Source organism: Micrasema longulum, unplaced genomic scaffold (assembly GCF_059751315.1).
Source record: "Micrasema longulum isolate JH-2025_06_02 unplaced genomic scaffold, ASM5975131v1 h1tg001941l, whole genome shotgun sequence".
Taxonomy (NCBI): Eukaryota; Metazoa; Arthropoda; class Insecta; order Trichoptera; family Brachycentridae; genus Micrasema; species Micrasema longulum.
Window position 1 is genome coordinate 1 of NW_028279115.1, and position 27,524 is coordinate 27,524.

The 27,524-nt window shown below is 34.4% G+C and overlaps 1 protein-coding gene across 1 annotated transcript; it reads left to right on the plus strand.

The window, feature by feature from the left end:
• The first annotated feature begins 2,453 nt into the window (after positions 1–2,453).
• zld (zinc finger protein zelda) lies at positions 2,454–10,066 on the plus strand. Its single transcript, XM_088238682.1, has one exon. The coding sequence runs from the start codon at positions 2,928–2,930 to the stop codon at positions 5,994–5,996; it is 3,069 nt and encodes a 1,022-aa protein (XP_088094808.1). The 5' UTR covers positions 2,454–2,927; the 3' UTR covers positions 5,997–10,066.
• The last annotated feature ends 17,458 nt before the right edge of the window (positions 10,067–27,524 follow it).

Genomic DNA, 27,524 nt, shown 5'->3' on the forward strand with positions numbered 1-27,524 from the left:
CAGTGTGTAAAGTGGCCACATTAACCAGCCAACAACAGGTCATAAGACCTGTTAATTGCTAGACTTAAAATGTTCTTCATCTCTGTTGATATATATTAAAATTAATAACTCTCAATGGAGTTGAACCCAGTTCAAGCTTACGAATATTTTTTAAAGATTAAAAATATTGTTGGTATAAAATTAAACTTACAAACAAATAATTGATTTTGCGAAGGCGCCGTAGCTCAGTTGGTTAGACGGCCAACTGTGAAGCTGGCGTCGCGGGTTCGATTCCCGCCAGTTGCAAGAAAAAATCTAAGAAAGATTTTTTCTCAATTGGTCTGGGTGTTTTGATGTATTTTTCATTACCTCCTTTCATATCCCCTATATCTCACCTGTTGAAAAGCCTCTAAAATAGAGGCTTAGCGGGTTATTCCTTAAAAAAAAAAAGAACGCGCTTACACTATACTACGAGACAGACGTTCTTTACTCGATTTCCTTTTCAGGATTTTTATTTAAGTGCTGCCATCGGGTTAAAAACACTGGTCCAGGATTCTAGTTCTATTTCACACATCGTAGTCATCATTCCTTTTCATGGTGCATAGGGCACTGCATTGATACACCAATCGCGGCGTATGTTAATCATTTTAGTAACATAAATTAATTGGTTGCTGCACATCGATAGGGACGAGGTTGTCAATTTTTTTAAAGTTCGAGTTTAGCAATTAGAAAAATTGACATTTTTATGTTTTTCATTAGGTCTTTTTGTATTATTTAATTTAGTACTCGTCTTATTTGGCAATTAATTTATTACTCCCTATTTCTACTATAGTATAGAGTGAGTTTCTGGAAACCATATCTTAATTATCATTTTTTTTATGTTTTCATATATATATATATCTATATTAAATGTGTATTTATTTCAATGATACTATTATTTTGAATATTTGATTATGTATTAATTCTCATTTCTATAATTTATATTTTAATATTCATAGCTGATTATCTTTTTTATAATGCATCACATGTCGTTAAAATTATTTATTCTAATTCATTTAACTATGTATTTTTTATTATTAATTATTATGGTATAACACGGGCACAGACAAAAAAGCCTTGATCAGTTTATTCATATTTAAACGGGTGTAATTTAATGAATGAATAAATAAATAGAGGTAAGATGATAAATCCTACGTTGCATGTGCCGTCCAGAGAGTTTCATCTCGCCAAGAAGGTAGCGCATTCAGATATCCGTCCGACCCCAACGTCGCGCAAAATCCACCCACGCACCGCTCGGCTGACCCTTTTCACAGTCGTCTTCTACGCGTGGTTAACACCTTTTTACTACAAGCCCGAAACGTTTCGTTCAATTTAAAGTTGAAGGGATCGGAGACACGAGAACAACGAACATGAAAACGGTGAATGAATATAAACCTACAATGTTTTAAGTTGGTCCAAATGTTTGTAGACGAAAGACTGAATTTGACCCCAGGTAGCTATTAAGATTAACAAATTACAACAGAGCTAGAAAACACTATGGGCAATATGGAATTCTAGGCACTTACAGGGCTTACGACCTGCCATTGGTTGGTTTAAGTGGCCATTTTACCTGTGTTTGAACATCATTGCCTAGTGGATATAATAATTCCAGTAGGAGAATCTTACTCACATCAATAAAGGCTTTTTAACTTCACAAAAATCAACAGATAAAATAATCGAAGAAATATGGATTTTCAAATGAATATTTCACAATGTGTAAAGTGGCCACTTTAACCTGCCGATCACAGGCCGTAAGCCTTGTCAATACCTAGATTAACACATTTCCTTTTCATTAATGTTCTCCATCTCTGTTGAATATAAACCTATTTACCCTTAATATGATTTTCACAAAAATGGCGCTACGTTAATTGTCTAACTTTAATAATAATAAATGCCTCTTTTATTGATAGAACAAGAAAAATTAAATGACTTAAAAAATATATATTTAGCTTATTTTCTTGTTGTCTACGTATATTTTAAGAATCGTCGAAAATAAATTTGAACTGAATATTTATAAATATACATTATAGTTATGAACTTAGCATCTTTCATTCAGTAACATAAACACTTGTATTGAGTTTTAATTTAAATGAAATAATTGTATGGAATTTAAATTATTTAAATAATTAGTTATAATGTCAAGTTCTGGATTCTGGCACAAGGCTCTTTGAAGTTGAAGCCATCCCTGGGTGTAAGACTGTAGAGCGGGGTGTTGGGGGGCGCGGGAAGGGCCCCCCTCTCGCTGGACAGGCCGGCCGGCCATTTCAATTTAAAAAAAAACTCCTAGCCGCTAGAGCCTACCCCCCCTCCCCGTGTTCGCCGTCTTCTTCTCTCGGCCGACAATCTTTTCGCACAGGACGAAGGGCTGAACTATCCCCGGGGGGGCGCCTCCTTCCGCCCCGAGTCGGGGGCCCGGCCGAGCGGACGCCAGTCGACAATCGGCAGCCGACCCGCGCGGTCACGATTTCAGTTTGCGTCCACGATTACTTTTTATTTGTAATTTGTTTTCCCGTTTGTCGTCCTTTGCGGACCCGCGAGTTGTCAGCAGACAGTGTAGTTCGGCCGGCTGCTCCACCGCCGATGGTGGCATACCGCGTGCGCTCCGCGTGACTCTGTTTATGTTACTCCCCCGCCCGGAGAATGTTACCCCGCGGAATGACTGACAAGAAAACTTTTTACGCGCCGCTTTTCGTTGTTTTATATTGTGAACTTTCCGAGTAAAGAAAAATGTGATTCGAACGATTATTTTTTAAACTTGTTTATTTTGTTTTCTATTTATTTCGTATCTCGCATGTAGCGAATAGAATTGATGGTCAAGCCGTTTATAAACAAAGTGACTCACATAAAGTGTTGGACGGTTGTGCGTTTTCCGAGTGCCGGGGGCGGTACGCTGTAAGGCCGAACGACGAATGGCTAACAACGGTACGCTGGCATCGGCGTTTCCGACCGGTCAACATCACTGTAAGGACTGTGGACTTTACTTTGAATCTGGAAAATCACTCGAGGTACATCTCCAATATCATAAGGAAAATTTACTAAGTAAATGGGCAACACAAGCGCAGAGCGCGCAGAATGATCTCGAAAATAACAACAATACCAAGATAAAACGCGAAGCGGCTGTGGCCGCTCTTGCAGATTCCAGCGACGCGATGATCACCAAGCCGAGTCCTGAATTTCCCCAACGGGCTACGCCGGAGACGTCAGCCCCCTTCGGACATCCAGCTACGCCGCAAAGTTATCATAGTGCACCATCTCCTTATCAAACACCAGAACCTGCAGGTTTTTCTCCTGGCCAGTTCCCATATGGCCCTCCACCGTTCCCTGAAGGACAGTGGGAACATCAGGCGCCATATGCATCGGACTTCTCGAAGGCTCCGCGATTCCATCCATATCCACCTCCAGCGGAGCGTTCGGCGAGAGTTTCTTCTTCCAGTCCTTTATACGGACAACCGCTCAGTCAGCCGACTCCATCTCCATCGCCGAAACAGTGCGATAAATGCGGATTTGTTTGTGACTCAGCCGCTCAACTCTCGGAACATTGCTCTACGAGCCACCCTCCAACGCCGAGAGGTTCTCATTTTCACCATCCCCAAGGCGGCTACCCGCATAAACAACACTATGGGAATTTCGCTCCCGATACTGAAGCCAAAATAAAAGAAGAGCAAGAAGAATCCGCCGATATACTAGATTTAGATTCTCAAAAAGTTGTACATCCAGGCGGTGAAGAGAATGGTCCATTTGAAGGAAACGTTTCGCAAATGCATCATAATGGTCCTAATCCTCACCCAGTATCTGCAATGTTACCATGGCCGGAACAAAAAATGTATGGCCACCACCAAATAAACGGTGACCCGAAAATGTTTCCGAGAGACCATAAAATGTTTTCCGAACAAAAAGTATTTTCACAGGAACAAAAAATGTATCCTCACGAATCCAAGCTTTATCAGCAAGAACAAAAGCTATTTTCCGGATCTCCACACGAAAAAAATTTTATTCATCAAGATCAAAAGATTTACCAACCACATCAGATGTCTATGAGCGAGTATCAAACTGGAGTTTCAACATCAGGTCGTGAAATACAACAACCATACAGGCCATTTGATTCACCAGCGGGCCCACAAATAACGAGCACTCAAGCTCCAAACTCGTCCAACTCAGTCCCACCTATATCCGGAAAAGGAGCTAATTGGAAATCAAATGAAGCACGAAGACCCAAGACATATAATTGTACCGCTTGCAACAAGTGGTTTACTAGTTCAGGACACTTAAAGCGTCACTACAATACAACACTTCATAAAAACGCCGTACGATCATCAGGACAGCCGGATCCCGCTACTCTTCCTATCAGCACCCACCATCATCCAACGAGGGATCCAAACCACGGCGGGCGTGGTCAACAATCGAGTTCCAGCGACCCCAACACGCAAAGCCCGCTATCTTCTGATGACGTCCGCAGCCCCGATGATGGCCACGGTTCATCACAATTTCCATCCCAGAGTTTCGATCGTTCGCAGCACACAGGTATGGGGCCCTCTGGTAAAAGCCCTTACATGCACCAGCAGCCGAATATAGGTAATAATCAACTTCTTGGTAACAATCCCTTAGCTAACCATCCCCTTCCTCATCAAATGGGTTCGCACCCTTTAACAATGGGTAATCCGCCACCTGGTTTAGGAAATCCGTTGGATTCAGGTCATCACTCTCAATCAAAGCCCGCCTCCCAACCTAGTTCTGTAACAAATTCTGTAGGGAGTCCCCCAAACGGGCAAGCAGGTCCCTCCGTCCAACCAAATCATCTTTCGAGGGGCCTGCTATCGATTTCAACCAGCAATTCTACAGTTCAGCCCCTGCCACAGGGTACGCCCCCCATTACGTCTCACAGCCTCCCGCCGTTCAGCCACTTGCCGGGCAACCCTTACAGCCCGAGGCCTTCGGACCACCCGGTTCATACGCACCAGGATCACACCCACACGGCTTTATATTTGGGTCAGAATTTTCAGCAGACTTTGGGCCCGAACTACCCAAACGCGATGTCCCCCCACGTTATGGATATGGCTTCCAACAGCCTGCCTACAACCAATCCGGTTACTATTGGTGAAATTGCCTCTGAAAATTTCGGAATGCAAGGCTTGGAAATGCAACCCTCCGGCCCGCTTCCAAGTTTTTCACAATTTCAGTCGCATCGTTACGGCATCGTAGTGCCTAACTTTTCACCAATGCATAACGTGGGGGGGAACGCCCCTGGCTTTTCGCCACCCATTCATAGTTACATGACTATTTTAAATTCAAATCAAAATAATTTCGTTCTCCCGACAGATTATATTGATGAAAGTAGTGCCCATTCCGCTGAAAATCAGCAAAATTATAATCTCACAACATTAGATTCTATGGTTACTATCAAACGAGAACACTTTTCGATGGACGATCTCTCGTCTATCAAATGCGAGGATGCGTTAGAGATCTCAAACAAGGAGAATTATGAATCTCAAGTCAGCTCTCCTCCTAGTCCCATCACAGTAAAAATAGAATACGAAAATAACGGGTCTCCATCCATATCATCCACTGTATCTGGACCACCGCTGTCATCGAGCAATAAACAGGCGCAGGCTAAAACTGGTGCCCCCGAGATCCATAAATGTTTCGAGTGCGATAAGTTGTTCAATAAAGCGTGCTACTTAACCCAACATAACAAGTCATTCCACTCGGGCGCCAAACCGTTCAAATGCGTGCGGTGCGGCAAGAGATTCCCGAACGACGCCTCCTACGAAGAACACTACTCCAAGCACGCCGGCGATAAGCCCTTCAAGTGCGAACAGTGCCCGAAGCAATTCAACCACAAGACGGACTTGCGTCGTCATATGTGTCTGCACACGGGAGAAAAACCCTTCTCTTGCTTCGAGTGCGGGAAGGGCTTCATTCGTAAAGACCACATGCTCAAACATTGCGATACCCACCGCAAGAAGACCAATAGTGCATAGGCCTCTTCATTGTCTTATTCCCATTGCTTTTCTTACTTACATATCACGGGCAATATCTCTATTTGCGAAGCAATCGATTTATGCAGTGCATATCGTCTTAACAGATTCTTAGTGATAGTTTTATTATTTTAAATCAGGGTTTAGTGTAGTTTGACTGATTGTGTTACGGCGTCTAAATTACAGGGCATTTAATGGAACTGGTTACTTTTGTCGAGTTGTTTGGTGTAAAATGTTGTAATGTTTACTAAAACTTCACATTCTTAAATGAGAACTAAGTCTAATGATGGCGTGCCAGTGTCTCCGGTCATTCCACTGCCCGATCTCTTGTACCAAGGTGACTCCTGCGTGGAAGGTTATTGTCTCATATTTATACCTGCCAGGTAATCACCTGTTGGATCGGTGCAGCTATTTTTTTATATCATAGTTATACATGTTTCAATCGATACCCAGACTTAGATTGATAGTCAAGTTATTAGAGCAATTTTAAAATAAGTATTATGTTTCTTTAAGTGAAAAGTTTAGTTGTTTTAAGATATTATTCGATTATTTTTATATAGAATGCAAAATACATTTCTTAGTTGAATTATTGTTAATATTTTCATTCATATGCTGTTATGATATTGTTTGATGTAGAAATCAAAATTGTTTTCCAGTTGCGAGATCTGTTAAAGTAATTTGATTAGACAAATGTTTCGTTACTATTCTCCAGCTGTCCAGTAATATTAATGTTTTATGGGTAGATAGTAACAGAATTGGAATACTTTTATCAAATGGCCATTTCGGTCAATGAAATGAGACACAGCTACCTCGTGAATGAATTTTTCGTTTTAAATAAAATTTACAAATATTTTCAAATTTGCCAAATTAGGCTTACCTTGTTGTATGAATTTAATACAATGGAATACAAATAAAGAATGATATATTATTATATGAAACTAGGATTATATAGGAATAGTTTATGAGAACGAACATTTGTTGCAATTAAAATGAATTTGTATTTAGACTGTAGGTATCTTTAAGTAGTCCTACGATGAAACCAAAATGTACAAAATATCAAATACAATACGTGTAAAGTTGATAAGATATACACCATTTTCATATTATATATGTTTAATTACAATATCGCGGATTAATTAACTTCGAAAGAAATAATTCAACGTACATACTTAGTGAAGTTTCGTGAAGTTCTCAGTCGCCATTACTGAAAGGGACAAAGGGATAGCTTGGGTGTAGTGGTATCGGTTGTGAGACTCCGCTGGGAAATCTTTTGAAGATTAGGAGAGGAAGTTGCAATAATTAAACATACAGATTTAAATTTATTCTTTTTGGGCGAGTTTTCTTCTCGAGTTACTTATGTCTTCATTGTTGTGTTGATGCGCTTTTAATTTGTTGAATTTCGATTCGAATGTCCACGTGCTTAACTCCATTGAAGGTTCCTGTACATTTTTCTTGTGATTTGTACCACGTTATGGATATGTGAATCCATTTTTATATGATGTTAAGTAACGTGTAACTGTTTATTTAACAGATCGTAATAATTGTAATTATATATTGTTACTGGATTGCTATAGCTCCATCGAAATAACTACCTCATTTAGAAACTAATTGACTGTCACAACACATGAAAATTTACACACAAAAAGTGTAAGAAAAACGAGTTCTCTTTTCGTCAATGACTTTTGTCTCTATTGTGTAATGAATGTACTACGAGAGAATTAAGTATTCGTGTGTTGAGATAGTTAGAAGAAGCGTGATAAAGATGTATTTTAAAGTACAATTCATACAATTCCCATGACCATTAGGAAAAAGACATATTATATTATTCCATATATAGAGTAACGCCTTTTTTATTTACAGTTTAAATGAATTGTAAATTAATTGAATGTTGATAGCGATTAACAGAGTTTTCAATTTTAGGTAATCTTTTTTTTATCTCACAGAGGCCAAAATAAACTTTATACAATGTCCTTTTGCCGATGAATCGACGTGTTCTCCTATGTATTATTATATTATATAATCATCACCTTAGGACAATAACATAGCGCCTCTTTGGCCGAAGCAGATTTTTTTGAATTGTGAACAGAGACATATCCCTACCTTAGGTTAAATGAAAGTTTTGTAATTATCATTTGTTGTTTCGAAAGGTATAAGTGAATTCTGTTTTCCGAGAGATATCGAGTGAACTTGTCTACCTCAAACAAATGACTAAGTGAAGATCAGCTAAGACATCCAATATCCGATGCATACGACGCGCAGTTGTACATACCATATCGCAGGAATAATTAGTTTTAGTGTTACCGCAAGAGATCTAGTGCCGGCGGATTGTCGGTACCGGCATTCCGCCAAGGGAAGCTCCCTTTTCCTTTTCCCGTCTCCTGGTCTGTAGTCTGTACTGTACCCGCGCCCGCGTAAGGACGGTTGTGTTAATATTTACCACGGCCGCTACCATTGTACATACTACTGTGTTATTATTACTTTATCGACAGAGTTACCAGATTGTGGCCGAAGGTTGACATGTATCTTGCCACTTGTTGGGCCGTATAACTAGAGCATTTTGTAAGATAATTCTTTTATTATTAACTAAATACGTATTTAAATTTTGTTGAGTTTGTAACAGACCTGATGGTTGTGTTTCTTTAGACCTATTGTACATAATTCTTATCGTTTTTAATATTGTGACAAATTATTTCCATAATTTTATATAATTTCAAATAGCCGATTCCAAATTTACAGTTTGTAATACTCGACATTTATTTATGGACGATCTTACGATACTTAAATTTTCTTCCTATTATCTCAATAATTTATGTTGATAGTTTGGTTGTTTGGCTTGGATTTTGAATCGGTTATTTATAAATTAAATTTACCATTATTATTAAAGCAATCGATGTAAATTATACTATTAATTCCCGAAAGGAAAATGAAATTATTAAAAAACAGAAACGATGACATATCGCAATTATAATACGAAAAAAATTTAATTTGATTTTTTATTCATCAAAACCTCCTAAACTTACAAACAAGTGTGAAAATATTCCACAGGACATACAGTTGGATAGTACATATTCCTACTTCCTACACCACCAAACTGATTCGCGCGTACATAGTTCAGTCTGAGCTGACGCGTGTACGTCGCGATCAGTTAAACCAATTCATTGATTTATTTTATAATTCTGATTAACTAGATTAGGTAAATTACTGTTCTAAGATTATAATGAAAGAGACGGAGGAAATACCATAAATTGTGGAGGAATAGTAAGAGTATAATAGTATAGTACTCATAGATATAAGTATTTTTTTCCATTTGCAAATTTTCTCGTTTACTGAAATGCGAATCATTTATGATTGGTGAATCATTTTGATCGCATTAAACCATTAATTAATTTAGATATAAGTAAACTCGACATGAGCTATGGAGATCATACAATATGTAGTAACATGAAGCATGCAATTTGATTAACGTTATGCCGATTTGATACAATATTAATCAAACCCTTTTTAAAATTTATTTTCTATTGTGGAAATTTAACTTAAAGTGTGTTATTCATACTTGTTATCATAAAACTGTCGGTTATAAATGTTTTACACTGTAATAAATAAAGGTAATTCATCCATGAAGCTTGATTTGGTTTCGATGGGGTAGCTTTTTTACAGTTTGGAATTAAGCCTACTTAAACAGTCAAGGGTCAAGCCTGACCGTTTTACCTTTTTGGAAGGCACACTTCAAAGTTAAATATTCCTGTTGATAATTGTAATTGCGATTTTATTCTATGTTCATATTTATATTCGATTTGCGAGCGTTGCATTTTAATGTTTCCTTGTGTGTATATGATTTGTTTTATTTTGTGCGATAACCAAGAAATGTTCTGTATTAGGATGATCGAAAACACATCTCTGTGAGTAGTGAAACAGGTTCCTTTTTATTCCTGTAAATTTCTATTTCGAAGACAGTTTCCGATCAGCCTGAAGTACCACAATTTATATTATTTACAATGTTGCGCTCTTTGGATTATTGAGTTGATCTGCTTCTGAACTGCGCATTGTGTCATAGGTTCTTCCTCTTGATTTTGGGTGTAGATGAATGTTTAATTATATATTAATTAATAAATACATATCGATTAAAAATATGGTTTTATTTAATTCCTGGCGAAATTTTATAAACATGTTAAACAACCAATAAGGGTTTATTTTTTGTTTCAAATTAAATTAAACAATTTATAAATCCAAGATGAATAAAAACATGCAACTTGAGTATACTTTGAACTTTTATTTACGAATTACGAATACACAAAATATGCTTCATACAGTAAAATACACATAATTGTTTCCTTCACAACTTTGTTTAAAAAATACAAGTAAAATACAGTTTTTATAAAATACATACAATCTTATTCTACTTTAATGAAAAGTTCTCATAAGGAGAGATGAAAAACCTACTTTTGAAAAAAAAAATTACATTTTTAGTTTTTTAGTTAGGGATAACTATGATAATTTTATTATTACAATTATGATAAATATCTCTGATTAAATTTTAAATTATAAATCTTGTTATAATACCTTCATGGAATATAAGGCATTTTTATTTTCAATAATCAATAAACTCACTGGTAATTTTCAAAAGAATGCAATACTAAAAGTATTCATTTCATGGAAAAACACACATCATAATGTACAATGCATAACAATGTTTAAGGGCGTTTGTTTATGAGAGCTTGACGAAATGTTTTTATATAAAATATTTTAGTGTGCATACTCAAAAACAAAAGTTATATGTTGACTTGCTTCACCGACTGGCACTAACACATTAATATAGGCCATTAAACATTTGAACGCACTGTTAACATGTTTATTGTATATCTTATGCGATTGCGTTATTACACTGTGCGAATTTAGTTTTTTTTTTTTTTTACGTAAAAAGAGAAATACTTGAGTTTTTATTTACTCAAATACTTACATTTTCAGACCATTTTCTGAATGTCGTAAATAACTTGTGCTGGAATCAACTTGTGGAAAAGTGGGATTTGAACCTGAGACCTTTGGTCCGTGAGTCCCCAAAACTACCGCCGGACCACAATCCGGTTCTTGATATGAAGTTCTTCAAAAATATTTTAAAATTATTATTTACATTCAATCGAATTCCATTGCAACTCGACAACTGTTATTTTCATATACATATAATGTTATTTTAAAAATACTTGATACATTCCGAATTGTTTATTAAATTTTATAAATTATTACTTTTATCTTCTTAGTATTATGAGAATAATGAATATTTTATAATTTAAAAGATAATGGAAAAATTGCATATAATAAAAATATGAATAAATACCCAAGTAATTCATTTAGATTGATATATGTTTCAACAGAAATGGAGAACCTCTGCCGAGGGAGATATGAAAGTAATTGCATTTACAGTCATCGGCTGGACAGCCGTATTCCCTTCTGAAAAAAGTTATTTTTTTATTAAAATATAAATCGATCTTGGTAATTATACTCCTTAGAGGACTTCATTTAGTACTAACAGTGATAGTGGTAATGAATGAATGTAAATATTACTTTGAAAAAAATCGCGATTCTCTTCAATGTGCGATCTGAAGAGGCCACAAGACGTCGAGAATGGACCTAGATAAGTGGAAGGATTTCTAAAAAGTGCTGGTTTGTAAAGATTTTAACATACTCAATACACCAATATTTTGAGATTGTCCAATTTTTTGTAGACAAAACTGGATTCAACTCCCTGGGGAGCTGTTAATATTAACATATTACAACAGAGATGAAGAACATTTTTGAGAATGTAAAATAAAACTAAGACATAGATAATATAAACATAGACTTCTATGTTACCTTCTCTAATATGTTCTTCATCTCTATTGTAATATCTTAATACTCAATAAACATATTTTAACAGAGATGAAGCTGGCATTGACAGAGCTTATGATATGTGATCGGATAGGTCAAGTGATCACTTAACACACCGCATAACATCCAGCATTATGTCTATGCGCAATTGATTTCCATATAATCGACCGCATCCAAAATATCTAATACACATCTCAATCCCGTCAGGTAAATATCTAAAACATGTCCACAAAAATTTGTACTTACCAAATTTATTGTGAACACGAACATTAGTTTACGGAATGTTTTGTCTAAGATACAATAGGTTTATTGGCAATATTAATACGGAAGTACATAAGGCGAATGAAGAGAGATAACAACAGACGCCGCAAAAAAGGCAAGTATTGGTTGAGTATTCAAGAATTTTATCTGAGTAAGTATTATTATTTTTGGTTAATCTGTTTTTTTTTATATATATTTACAGTCACTTATAATATAAACTTTGTTCGTGTCCAGACTTGCAAATTAATGTATTTTTCAAGTTGGAACTTAAATAAATAAGTAATATAATTAACATGAGTTCTAATAAAATATTTATTTATTGACTTGGTGTTTATTACGTAGAACTCCGTATTTTAATTTTAACGTGAAAATCAATCACTTATTTGAGTCATGGATATGTTCAAAACTAAATTAGCAACGATTCACCATTTACAAATTAAATTAAATAATATTCTTAAATAAGGTAAGATAGTGCTCAATGAGAAATTCAGTGCTGCGGAAAAATGGATGCAAAACATATTTTCCTACAAGCTGTAAAAATTAGAGCATTTAATTATGATATTTATTTATTAACGTTACAATTTGATGGCCTCAACAAAAAGTACAATTAAACACATCCACACAGTTTTACGTTTAACTGACAGACACCTTTAAAAGATTTTCACATAAATTATTTGATAAAATTTTTCAATAATCAACAAAAACATTTTAAAAATCTGTTTACTATAAAACAACGAACCGGTAAACAAAAACTCTGTAAAACATACACTTTGATGTTCCCTTCTCAAAAAAAAATAAAACTCTCCGTTACATATAATAAGTGTTAATTCATAAAAACTTTAAGATCTACTTGTATTATGTTCAATGTATTTTAAAGTTGTTCATCTGTTTTTTCTGCCATGTCTGTAATATTGTTTAGCTCCCATTTAACATTTGAAAAATACTGTTACTTTCTGGTTAATATTACTAAGAATGGTAAAAGCCATGATATTATTTTTTTTGTCCAGAAAAACTTTATTAAAAGAACTATTTTTTTTTTAAATGCATTCTAATTCAATGAAGTAAATCAGCGTTTTTTTTTTAAATTTTCATTTATAAACTATGAAACTAAGCCAAATATTTTATTTATGTAACGTTTTATGAGCGCAATGATTTTTTTATTGTTTTTAATTACTCCGCCTGTGTCGTCACAAGTTCTAGTCGGCTGATTCGTGAGTTGGCTTCCCGGAAATTTATCACAACACTCTATCACTGATTGATTTGAACTTTTTTGAAAATGTATATTTAAAGTAGTCCATTTTTATAAAAAAATTCAAACGCTTTCGTGCCATACAATTTTATTAAATGCCCTAATTTTTACCGCGTGTAAGTAAACTATTTTAATTTCCTATTTTCCTCTTCACTTTTTTCTCATTGGTAAATCCACAATTTTACCTTATTTTGTATAGAAATATTTAATTTAATTTGTTAATGGTGAATCGACGGTCGCTTTGTTTTAAACACATCTATACTTATTAATAAAAATAAAAATAAATGAAGAACTTTATTTATTACTTATTAATGCATGGTGGTAGTATTCAGCACAATTAACATATGATTTTATTATTTTTATTTGACGAATGTATTTCTATTTGAAGGTTAAATGTTAATTCCGTTTTCTAAATATAAAGTTATAAAAGAAACCGTAATAATAATTCAAATAAATTATAGTTGTATTTTAATAATTATTTTCATACTTAGAAATCAAAATAAATCCATATGCATTTAAAGAGCTTATGACCTGTCATTGGGTGGTTTAAGTGGCCACTTTACTTACTGTGTAATATTCACCACATTACCTACGTTTGAACATGTGTACTTCTTTAATTCATCCAAATGTTACAATGTTTTAAGTTAAAGAAGTGAAACCTTTTTTTATGTAGGTGAGATTCATCTGCCTTAATTATTTTACGTACTCGGCAACGCATGAAAATATTATTTCAGTTTTTAATTTATCCAGATGAATCTCACCCACATCAATAGAGGTTTCAGCTCTTTCACTTCACACAAGTTAACAGATGGAACAGTTAAGAAAATGTGGATGTTTAAAAATAAGCAGATTGGTGAATGTTACACTGTGAGTATAATAGCTACTTAAAATAATTGAACATACAACTGACCTTTCCTGACCCCTACAATTGAAAACACACCAGTTTAAGATAAAATGCGGAAATTGTTACGCCAAAAAAAGTCCACAAATTTGCACGGGGAACATACAAGACGATGACGTAACATTAATCTAAAATGCTGACACAAATGTAATATCAGAAAATAACAACACTACCACATTATAAAAACATGATCAACGTAGGAAAGTCAAAAATACTATATATTGGACTTTAACACTACAATGACTTATCTTACCACTTGAAAAATTACAATGGAGACAATTTTTACATCAACCTGAAAAAGCACACCATGACTACATTTACCAGATGAGGAATAACATGACTAGAACTTATTTTATTTTTCACATAACCCTAACGGGTTATTTAAAATAATAAATAAATAAAATTTTTAAAAAAACAGCTAGTAAAAAATCGTACGCCCTGTAAATGCCTAGACATACATATCCCTTGTTAGAAATGTTTTCCTTCTCTGTTGCGTTGCAACTATTTTTTTCTATTTTTTTACGGAACTTCTTTCATTTAAATTAGGTTTACGTTATTATAGTGCTAATGAAAAATAAACATATAAATATTTTGCACTGAGTGATTGTAATCAAAATATTTACAAAGTACAATACACAAATTATAACTATTTTAACCGAATCTGTTAAAGTTGATTTCCTATTTGTCAAAAATAATCAGGTAATTAAAAAAGTTAAAAACCGTTGCAACTTTTCTAATTCTAATTTTCTCGAGCTCAAAATATACCTCCGTAATTCATAATAATTCGCTAAGACGCTTATATCGTTGTATAGAGTACCGCATTATAAAATTTGTTATGAAGAATTTCAGCGCATCGGAAAATTGTAAATAAAAAATATTTGCTTACGAGCGCGAGCATTTAATTGTTCGGCGAAGTTACTCTAAAATGTGTTATAAAATTAATATAAATTATTTTGTTGAAAAAGAACTACTTTGAACGACGTTACTAGTTTTCTGAAATCAACCGATGGCAGAGTATTGTGATACATTTCCGGTTACCGGGAAGACAACCCACCAATCGGGTCTACTCACGGCGGAGAACTAGAGACATCACAAGCGGAGAAATCTAAAAATCACGAAACTTTAAAAAATAACAGCGCTGCGCCGATAATACGATATATTTTACAATACAATGATTTTTGTTCATAAAATTATAAACTCTAATAAAAAAACAGAATTTTGGAAAAAAATTGATCGGAACCAGCATGAACACAATCACAATACTAGAGAAAAGAACAAAATTAGACTTCCATTTAGGAAAAAGGCAAAGTCACAAAATTCAATTTTATTTAAAGCAATTAAAAAGTATTACGAAATGGAAAAAAATATTTATGAAGAAAAAAACATATCAAAATTTAAAATAATGGTCAAGACATATGTGATAAACAATTTATAAACTAAATATATTTGCAATGTTATTATTAGAACACACATAACAATATGTATGATATGTGTGCCCTATTTTAAGATTTAAATTAATTAATATGTATTTTTTAGTTAACTTAGTTTTGATACTTTATTAAAAAATAAATAAAAAACCGCTAACTTTTTCATTCTTTTTTAAATTGCTACCTTTGCGTTGGCAGGAATATTAATTTGCTGTGAGCAAATCGATAACCTTGAATGACTTCGAAATACTTGCATAAGGTACATTTTTGGTCTTAGGAAATATGACCACATTTCTGATTATCGTAGGCAACTAAAATGGCTCAACATTAGACAGCGGAGCGACTATCACTCCCTCTCACTTCTGTTCAATGTACTTCATAGTCCTAACGCTCCTATATACCTGCGTGAAAAATTTCAACGCTTATCAGTCCATGGTTTACCTCTTCGTTCTAATACTCAAGGCACTCTTTTAATACCCATCCACAATTCCTCTTTCTTCTTTAACTCATAGTGTCCATGCGGCTCGACTGTGGAATCCTCTCCCATCCACCATCAAAGATGTTACTACATTATCTCTGTTTAAATCACATCATAAGAATCATCTTCTTTCTCTTCCTTAATCTCTCCTCCTTTCCTTTTTCTTCTTTTTCCTCTTTTCCCATTGAGTGATAGTATTGAAATGAGGTAATTTATAAACAAATACGTTTATTTCTATTTTTATATATCGTTAGCTTTTTAATCTTTATTTTCTATTGAATATGTTCTGTAACTTGAATTATAAAAATATAACTGTTATTTTATTAGTTGGTTGAAAGAAGTTGCCATTTGGCAATAAGCCCGCCAATATACAAATAACATTATGAACAAAAAGGTAAATAAATAAATAAATAAACAATTAAAATTTTCGTATATAAAATTTGTACGGACTAAAATGACAAACATTAGTAAATCACTAACCTAATCATTGAATCAAGGGTTTAAGAAATTCATGTAATAAACAAAAAGCAAATATTAGTATATAATCACTTTCCGACTTTAATATGTACCAGTCTCGAGACGTGTCTCTTCGTCAGAAAACTATTTACATTAGACTTGCCTATCTCTAATATTCATTTGTCTGTGTACGGGAGAATAAAGAATACAGTTCTGTGTGTGAAAATATTTGCTCGAATTGTGGTTTCTCACTGTGCTGTTTTACTATTATTTGACTGGCACCAGAAGCGTAAGACTGATACGCTTGAAGAAATAGAAAGCATAAAATTCATATTCAAAAAATAATTTGTTAAAATAAGTTCTTGAGATTTTTTAATAAAAAATTGTAATGTTATCAAAAGTTTATATTAGTTCTTAAAATGTTATGAGCAGTCTTAATAAAGCATTTATAAAATATAACCAATCAGTTTTCAATAAATATTCAGCCTTTTATTCTTTATTACATCGTCTAGTAAATGTTCCAATATCTGAAAAAAAATGTAAAAGAATTTGATGAACATCAAAATAAATTACTTAGGTACATTTACGAAAATTTACTACAGTTCAAATGTTTGACCACAAAAAAATATATAAAATTCGTGAATGGCTTTTTTATAATTCTCTTGTCTTTCCCTCCTCTCTTCTGATCTTGATCATCATACCCAGCTACAACGACGTATATACGGAAAGGGAGGGGGGGTTGAAATGTTAGTTGCTTATTTTGTGCCTCGCTTATTTTGCAGAGTAAATCATATAAAACTAGACGAACTTAAAGCCCTCCACTCAAGTAGCGAATGCCAAATCAGAATCAACGATGTAGTCACAGTTTGGTTTGAGGTCACCACTGGAGCTCGTCAAGGTTGCGTCCTTGCATTGTTCCATTTTATGATCCTTATGGACTTCATCCTTAGTAAGTCAATTCCACTTCTTTTTCTTCTAGTGCCTTGCCGGGTCCCCCCGACGCACAGTGTTTTGACCCATACAAGCTACAAGATAAAAAGTCACTTTTGAATTCTTAAACGATGACGTCATGGGGGCATTACCAGATAGTTAGTGTGACGATTGTAAGCCTAATTGGGGTGATTAATGCTTAGGGTGATTCATACCAGAATATGAAAGTCGGATAATTGGTTTTTGAAAGCTTAATTACATTTATTTGCATTTTGGCGTCCGACGTGTAAAGGTTGTTTATCAAGTTTAAAGTTTTTTATTTCGATTTTTAAAAAAATGGAAGCTATTTAAAAAGGTATGTTTTATAGTTTTTTTTCTCATATTTTAATGCATTTCATTTAGGTATTTAAAAAAACAATAATTTAACTTATGTATTTTTCAGTAGTTAAAAAAATATCAATTTCTAACTTCTCGAGAATTTATCTCGGAGAGTATATCAAAGTAGCAAAAAATTATTTTTATTTTTCAATAGACCAATTTATTGTTAATTTATTACAGTTTCGATATTTTACCGCACAAAGTTGCATCTATCTTATTTTGTTATTTTAGAGGTACCAGATACGAGATTTCCAGGCAAGAATTGTACGTGATGTGGAAGAGTTTGACGAAGAAAGAAAGGTTTCAAGAAGTGTTAAATATTATTGTTAGTAAATTTGAAGTCGGTGAACTTGGTGCAAGTGGTGAAAAACTGTTAAAAAATCAAATTAAGCTTATTTGTTTAAATATAAGCAGAAAATGGACCGAATCTGGCTGTAAACTAGATAGATTTGTTAAAAAAAAAATTGAGTGGCTCGACGGTAGTGAAAATATTTTGATATGTGAAAACTTTCGACAAAGTCCTTCAGTAGACATGAATGAACCATCTACGTCTACTGGAAGGCCCGCAAAGGATTTTGGGGTATGCAGTGATCAGTGCAAAAGGACAAAAGTGCGTAATTTAGTGAGTACGAAGACATCTGAAGAACTTTCGTTTGCCACGCAGGTATTTATTCGAGCATCATAAAAACGCACAGTTGCCGATCTCCTAAAGAAAATTTTGAAAGCTACTCCCAATGAAGTAGCAAAAATACGTAGGGAACGTCAACAAGTAAACAAACAGCGGGCATTGACAATTGAGGAAGCGCTAAGTTTATACGTTGACTGTAAATTATCTTCAAAGTTATGCGTAAAAATGCCATAAAAACCGGCCACAACATATATCCGGCATTTTATAGTTTAAGAAAAGCAAAAGAAGCATGCTGCCTGAGCGAGGAATTTGTCAAAATAACGGAAACTAGTGCAGAAATCCAGCTACAAGCGATTTTAAATCATACGGTGGAACGATTGCTAAATGTAGAATCAGAAGTCTTAAAAGAAAGAGTTCCTTCAGGTTCTGTACTGACTCTTATATGCAAGTGCGGTGGAGATGGAAGCTCAGGACATAGTTATTATAAACAGAAATTTCACACAGAGCATGCAATAGATTGATTTTTATTTATTATGTCATTCGTTCCAATACAACTAAGGCTTAATGATGACCCTAATATAGTAATTTGGCAAAATTTAAGCTCTACCTCAACCTCTTATTGTCGTCCTATTAAATTTATTTTCGCCAAAGAAACTGATATTCTTACTAAGTCTGAAATCGAAAAACTTAAAGATGCAATTGAAAAACTTGAAAATTTTAATGTTAATATTGGAGGTGTAGTATTGTCCATAAAATTAAAAATGCTTTTAACAATGGTAGATGGTAAAATTTGCAACGTTTTGGCTAAAAATAAGTCAACCATGTCCTGTTATATTTGTGGCGCCAAACCCAGTGAAATGAACTCTATTAGTATTAATAGAGTTTCTTGACAAGAATTTTATTCCTTTGGCTTATCTACATTACATGCTCTTTTTATATTTCTCAAAATAAATCTATTTGAAAATCACTTATAACAAATGTTTTATTTAAAGACCTTTAAGTTTTATCATCATCATACCATATCCGCTCCCTATGTGGAGCATATGGATTCCATAATCTGCCTCCGGCCAAACGATCGACCTCCCGTACATCCTCCCAAATTAAGTCCACGTACCGCAACTCTGACGCAAACTGCCCACAAATTGTCAACAGTGGACAACCAGGACGCCAAAAACCTGATGCCTTGTAACATAGTCAAGCATGGTTAAGTCTCTCGGAAGGCATACGTAGTACATGGCCTTGCCAGCCAAAACGCCTTGGATGACAGTAGATACCAAGGGTTGCTGTGTCCGTTGCCTCACTTCTGTGTTCCTTACAATGTCAAACTTTTAAGTTTATTTAAACCCTTTGAGTTTTCATGTTTCACATAATAAAATCAACTGTAAAATGGTTATTCTGACAAAACAAGTAAAGGCAGATTAGTTCTCTCGGGTGAAATCTTTATTTTATGCCTAAGTATCTAATATAATTTTCAATGATTTATTTTATAGGTTGACCGATTTATTAGTCAATAGAATAAAAGTAATAATTTCAATTATTTATGACCCTTAAATACATTATTGGATGCAGATATCAATTTCCAGAAAATTTATTTCGTTTATTAAATAACAAAATGTGACATATTTTTTATAAAACGAATTATTATTACATATTTAATTAAAAAAACCTCTTTTTAGGATTAAATGAATCGCATACGTGAGTTAAAAGTACATTCAGAATTTTTAGTTTCTAGCTTGTATGAAACGAAACACTGTGCGACGTTGGCGATCACCGCAGTAAAAGCATATGTATCTGTCCTGCTCTACTTTTATATTTCGCAGCCAGGAGAACTGCTTTTGGGAATAGATGACCAGAGTGATTTCCCGTTGCCTTCTCTGGTAGATTTCCTGTCGGGGTTTCTTCCCTTAGCTGGTTGGTTTTGGTTTTGAGGCGCCAAAAACTGGCATTTCATCCTCTCGTTATATGCTGTGATCACACCGTTATGAGTGTGATCCCACTGCCCTAGGTTCTAACGAGTTGGACTAGACAATTTCACTAGATCGAGGAATATCCATCTCCTCCTCCCAAAAACTCTTCGACCTAGAGTATGCCGATGATTCGGTTATAATTGACGATTCAGTCAGGGGTCTTCAGGTCACAGTTGATAGGTACTCTGCATGCATGGGTTTAAAAATCAATATAACAAAAACCAATGTTCAACGTAACACTTCATGCCTTGATGCCCAAAACTTCCTGACTGTCAAACCAAGTCATCGAAAGGGTCGAGAGTTTCAAATACCTAGGAGTATATGCAGCTCTCAAAAAGAACCGGGAGTGGGAGGAAGGCTGTCTGGAAATCGGATATTTACTCAGTGAAAACTAAATGCCGCCTATATAACGCCTGCATAGTACCTATTCTCCTCTAAGGATGCGTATATACGTATATACCAATCATTTCAAATCTCTACTGGAACCAATCGGCTACAGTGAGAGTAAAACATGCCGAATCCCCGAGTGAGAAGTGAATGGACGTAGATAACTCCGGAGATAAATGTCATCAAGCGAATGCAATTCGGTTGGCTGAGCCATTTACTGCGGATGCCTCCTGAGATCCTAAACCACGCTTGCCTACTCTACAGGCATCACGTTTGGATGTCTGCTTTGTCCGCGACGTCCTGAATGTCCGCTGTGGACTGTTTGTCTGCAGTTCGTGTCAGAACTATGGGAAACAAGCCAGTCTTATGAAAATGCACAGGATCTGGCAGCCGATAGAGATACCTGGAGACTCTTCGTGGACATTATATGCACTAACTATAGAGCGGACATGAAATAATGATTGTTTTTAAGTATCAGCGCACTAAATTTGGTGAACGCGCATTTGCGGTCGCAGGCCCTATGGCATGGAATGCTCTCCCAGCAGAGGTGCGAGGCTGTGAAAGTGAAGTGATGTTTCGGAAAAAACTTAAAACCCACTTGTTCTCTAAATCATTTGAATAAATCCGTAGCACGTGACAACAAAATAAATTATTTTAATTGAATTACAAATTTAAAAGCTTAAATTAAATTAACTTAACAATAGAATCACCATGTAAAGCGCCCTTGAGGTATTTTATTACGAAAATGGCGCTATATAAGTTATCCATAATAATAATAATAATCATCATGATAAGTGTTTTTTTTATCAGATGACCGTCTGGTCTTGCTGTTTTACGCAAATAATGCAAAAAGTCCGATTCCTCCAGTATTTTTGAGTATTACCTTTCATTCAGTAAATGTCAAAAATTCATAATAGCTATCTATGGAGTTTACAAACTTCATTGTATCTAGTGTAAACTGCTATCCGATAGGGGGAGTTTAAGCTTTCTAAACTGCTTAGAGTGTATGTAGCTACAGGCACGATGTAGAAGTCTGAATGAGGACCTGGGCCCCGATTACAATGGGAAGTTAACATAGTTATCTTCGAGTGTCTATGAAGAAAAACTGATATTTGTTTACGAAAATGAGTATATTTGCAAGAATATTTAAAGTATCCTCATCGGTAACCTATAATTAAACACGTTTAAGAGAAAAAAATGTATGCTGTATTTCTTTTTTTATTTAAAAGCATGCTGAATACTTAATTTCACTTTGTAGACAAAATTGCACATACATTTTTACTTCTTATTGAAATCAAGGCTCTGGGAGATATCGTAATCATAATAAGCCATATTCACCCATCACATGGGGTAATATCATAATAAAGGTTATTGTCGAAATAAAAAAATGCCGAACACTGCTAAAGTGGAACAGAAGGTCTAATGATGTCTGTCAATAGTCCGACTTCTCTTGGATGAATCTTTTTATGGTTTCCTCTTTAGTAAGTCGATCCAGAGAAGTTTCTTAACAAAGTCGCAGCCGACTATCCCACCAGATCTTCTAACAATAATAAGAGCAGTTGGAAAAAACATGCCCATTGCAGTCAACATGAGCTTTGTGCAAAATATTATTATCAACATCATTCCATGTCCGCCCCCTAGTTGGAGCATATGGTGTTTACGAAGTTTTTCGGGAACTTCTGTCGGCTGCCATCTCTTGTGCATCCTCCCAAGTCAGGTTCACGTGCCGTACTTCTAACATAAGCTGTCGACGAACGGTCAGCAGTGGACGTCCAGGGCGTCGAGAACCCAATGCCTTGTAAAGTAGGCATCGTGGTTAAGACTCTCACGAGACATCCGCAGTACATGGTCAAGCCAACCGCAACGCCTCCGCTTGATGACAGTTGTCACCGGAGTTTGCTGGGTCCGTTCTTTTATTACTTCATTCCCTACAAAGTCAAACCACCGCACTTCCAAGATTTTTCTAAGACACATTCTCAAAACTCAATATTTTGCTGTCATTCAGGCCTGTTTTTTTCCAGAATTTTGATCAATTTTGAATGTGATACATGCCATTTTGTCTGAATTCTAAATTTATTTTTATTTTATTGGGAAATATATAATTATATGATGGCACATTAATCTATTTTTATTTCCTTGCCAACTCATAAACATTGAGGTGATTTTCACAAAAATGGCGCTATATAAATTATCCAAACATTATTATTATTATCAATATCCATATTTCGACACATCAATATACAAAATACACAATAATAATTTATATACATATAAATGTAAGTAATTTAATAATACATTTCTGTAATTTCTTACAAAATCTAAACAAAGCTAGCTTAAAATACTTACTTGTCTCTGGAACCCCCTCCCCCCATGTGGAAACTTTAAATATTTATTTTTTTATTTAAACTTTATTTACACTTTTCATGTATGTACATAAGGGCGGGAAAATTGCCTTATGCCAGTTTCTTCCTACCTCCCAAACCGTTTAATGAGAAAATCAGTGGTATGTGAACATATTGTTGGTTTATTAAAAATTTCTTTTTAGAACAAAATATTGATTAAAATACTTTTTTTTAATAAGTAAAAATTGACCAAATATCTACGCTATACCATGTGATTAGAGGAAGAGGTACCCAGATACAACTCTGTCGGACATACTTCTCCAATTGTATCTATGTAGACTAGACTTGAACTGAAGGATCTGCTAAAATCCTGATCTGGTCGGTCCAGCGTCTCGGTGACCATCTTCAACATCGTCTTCTCTTCCCCTGCACAATTCTCTCCTGGAAGTCGATACCTCTCCAACACTGCAAGTCGTTATTCTTCTTGGACTCAGAAAGATGGATGATCCGACGATATGATAGGTCAGCACTGTAAGAAATAAACGTATTTTTTAACAGTGTTTTGAGAAACAATATAACTAATATTCAATTAAATAGTAAAGAACTTACTGTATTTTGGGAAATTAAAATAGTAATTTTAATTAAAAAAAAGGTAAGTATACAAATAATCGAATATACAAAAATCATCATAATCATGCTTATTTCCTCTTTAGCAACTGACCGCCTATTTTTATTAGTTGTTCGTTACGCGAAGGGAAAACGACTAATATTTCGATTAATTTTCAAAATATGTAGCAACTTGCCCACCTTATACAGCACTACGCATCTGTGGACTTAAGTCTCCTTGACGGTGCTCACATGCAAGGAAAAAAATGCTCATTGACAGAAAAAAAACTGACCAAGGGAGCTCTCTGTAATCTGGCAGCCTTAGTATATTTGTGCCAAATGAAGGTTTATAAAATGAATTTAATTTCTTATATTATTTGATATATGCATGCTTCCACTTACACTTCTTCTTGGCCCAGCTCATTAAATGCGGATGTGGGAAACAGGGAATGAGAGACGAGGATGTTTTGTCTATGGCCGCAGTGCCCAATGGATCTAAATAAGTAAATTTGGACCTAAGCACGTCACTCGCCCTTCTCTGCCTTCACCAGTATTCAAATTCACTTTTAAAGTATTCTCTGAATTTTTGCGTGTAATGAACCAAGAATCGTAAGTAACTTAAATTATTTTATTCATTTATTTCTTGAGGTTAAATCCATTTAATCATATGTTTTTACAAAAAAATCTGTTTTATTTGTTTTTTTTTTTTAATATTCTTCATTTCTTTTGTAATATGTCAATGTTAACAGCTCGGGGGATTAATTACAGTTTTTTGTCTACAAAAAAATTGGCACACTCGAAATATTGTTTATAAATTACGGGTTTAGTGAGGAAAATCGTAAAACAATGGAATACCTAATAAATGAATAGTGAAGGTTTTTTTTATTTTTATTTAACTTTGACCTAAGAGAAAAGTTGGGGAAAAGCTCAAAAGCATTTTATTCAGCCAACCGGTGGAAACCGCCGGGCATTAAGGTTGTGGCAGCATTGGATCAAGACGCTCAAGTGTCAAATGATTTCATTTATACTATCCATTCAATATTTAACTGTCAAACGTTTTATTTTTATTAAAAATAAATATTTGAGTTTTTATGATTTACCCAAATATTTCATTTTAGGTCCATTTTCAACGAGTTGTAAATAACTCAATATGAGAAAATGGGAATTAAGTTAGGGTAGAGTGAGATTCGAACCACGGACCATTGAGTCGTGAGTCCGAGATACTAGCCACGGGACCACACCCCGATCCATGATAATTGCATAGTTGTTGCTAGCAACAAATAGGACTTGCAATTCTTCATAACAAAGGTCTACGATGTTTACAATGGGAGTGATTTGCAGGTGAATGTTAAAAAATCGTATGTGATGGTTTTTGAATGAAATAACATTATATTTGAAAATGATCACTGAAACGTGCAGAGGAATTTGTGCATATGGGAAATATGTTCACTAGGAATGGAAATACTGAGAAACATGTTGAAAGGATGAATGCCGGGAACAGGGAGAACGTTGCACTAAAATCAACCTTGGCCAATTGATGTTTGTCGCAGGAGTCGAAATTAACCGTTCACAATGGAGTCCTGGTACCATCCCTGTATTTGGGAAGTGAAGTATGGAAAAGACTGAATGCTGTCAAATTGTGATCTATTATATGACAGGTATATAAATGTCGTACCCGAGCATTATTTAAGCCTGAGATACCTAAGCATCTTCGAGAATTTCATGGAAAAAGTTCCTCGTTGTTTTGGACATGTACAGCAAATGGACGGTGAAAGAACGGCTAAAAATGCGAATGTCGATAGCTGCAGAAAACTAGGAAGATCGAAAAAGACATGGCATTACCAAATCCAACATATACATGAAGATGGACATGTCGAAAGTTGGAATAATCAGTATTCGTGCATGAGAAGTATGAATGTAAAAGCGAGGTGTGTATGCAAAGACAGGGTGATATGGCGTTATATCCTCCACCAACCCTCGCTTAGTACTTGTACCTTCATTTGTGGATTCAGTGCCTTGTATTCAATATGGGAGCAAATTCAACCACAATCTATGTATATTCCAATCTACAATGATGCCGTATAAAAGAAGTCAAAATTATGGTTAAGGTGTAGGTTCTTATTAAGCAATACATTTTACTGCCCTGGATTTATACTCCTGTTCGTGTCGATGGTAAGACTTTTTTATGAATCGTTTTTAGAACAATTTTATTATAATTCTTCTCGATGCATATCGCCGCCGGTTATAAGGGTGACCGTACTTAACAAAGATGTTCGAGTCCAAAAGATACAGTGAATCTAAAGATTTATTGTTGTAGCCAAAAGATTGAAATTATGGTTTGTCGCTAGGTGACCAAAATATTTCATTTAATAACGCAAGAGAGTATGGAATCGTTATTGGATAATCAATTATAATCAACCTAAAAATAAGGTGTATTGTCATGTAAACGGCTCCGGCTGAAACAGTAATAGCAGAAAAAGCATTTTTTTTATCGTTAATTTATTATATTATTTTCTTGACATTTTACATAAGGTATATATAAGTTACAAATACAAGAAAAAACTATTACAATAACAAAAACAAAATCCCACAAAGGCATGTGTAAATTTTATTATTAATTGAAATATAGTCTACTGGAAGAATACGATAGATATCAAAAAGTTTAAAAATGAGTGCTAATATTAGAACACTTTTTTATTGTCGCTAAAATGCGAAAATTATAATAAATATCTATTCTTTTCATAAAAAAAAACTATTTTATCTGCTTTTTTATCCATAATTTCAAGAAAAATTTAAATCGAAACAAATTGAAATAATTCATTTCTATCAGATTGTCCTTTGAACAGTAAGTTTTAGACCTATGAAAAATGAATGTCTTTGCCCGAGTCTAGATTTACAATAAACGATTTCAATTAAAGTATTCACTTTGACTAGATTTATTAATTTGTTTAGGAAATGAATGTTGGTGCATAAAAACATATTTTAGACATTGCTAGCAATAAATTTCTCTTAACTTCAAAAGTTCGAGCATTGATACTACATTTTTAATAAATCTCACCGATATCCGAGCGATACTTTACAAGAAATTCATGGTGTCGGATATTCGTCAACAACATATGACAAGAGCAGTGGCGGCTATACAGTTGAATCGGGACAAATATACCACTATCAATCATAACAATTTTACTAGGTACTGCAATAAGGATCTGATACTTCAGAAAAGGGTTCTTTGGCACTACTACATTGAACGACAATTATACAACCATATTCTTAAAACATTGAAATGTGGTGTTATTGTCAAGTTAAATAGAGTTCTGGCTTCGTTTCTTCATACCAATGGTCAGGGAGTCCAAGGAACTAATGACTATTGAAGGAAGACAAAAATTGTGGCAAAAAGTATATCTGTTATCTAAATATATTTATTTGTGTTGCAAAAAAAATCAATAAGTTTGATGTTTAACAAAAGAATTGTGCCTTTTTGTCACCGAAATAAAAAAAATATTTTTTTTTTTGGATAATAACACTTGCCGGTTTTAATACGGGATACTTTGACTGGCAACGATAAAACAAAATATATATATATATGTATGTGTATGTACACTTAATTTGTATATATCTAGTTTTATTGTTTTTTTTTTTTTTTTTTTATTTGTTCAAAA

Bases quoted from the DNA above. Each gene is read 5' to 3' on its own strand.
- zld (XM_088238682.1), top strand. From the start codon at position 2,928: ATGGCTAACAACGGTACGCTGGCATCGGCGTTTCCGACCGGTCAACAT.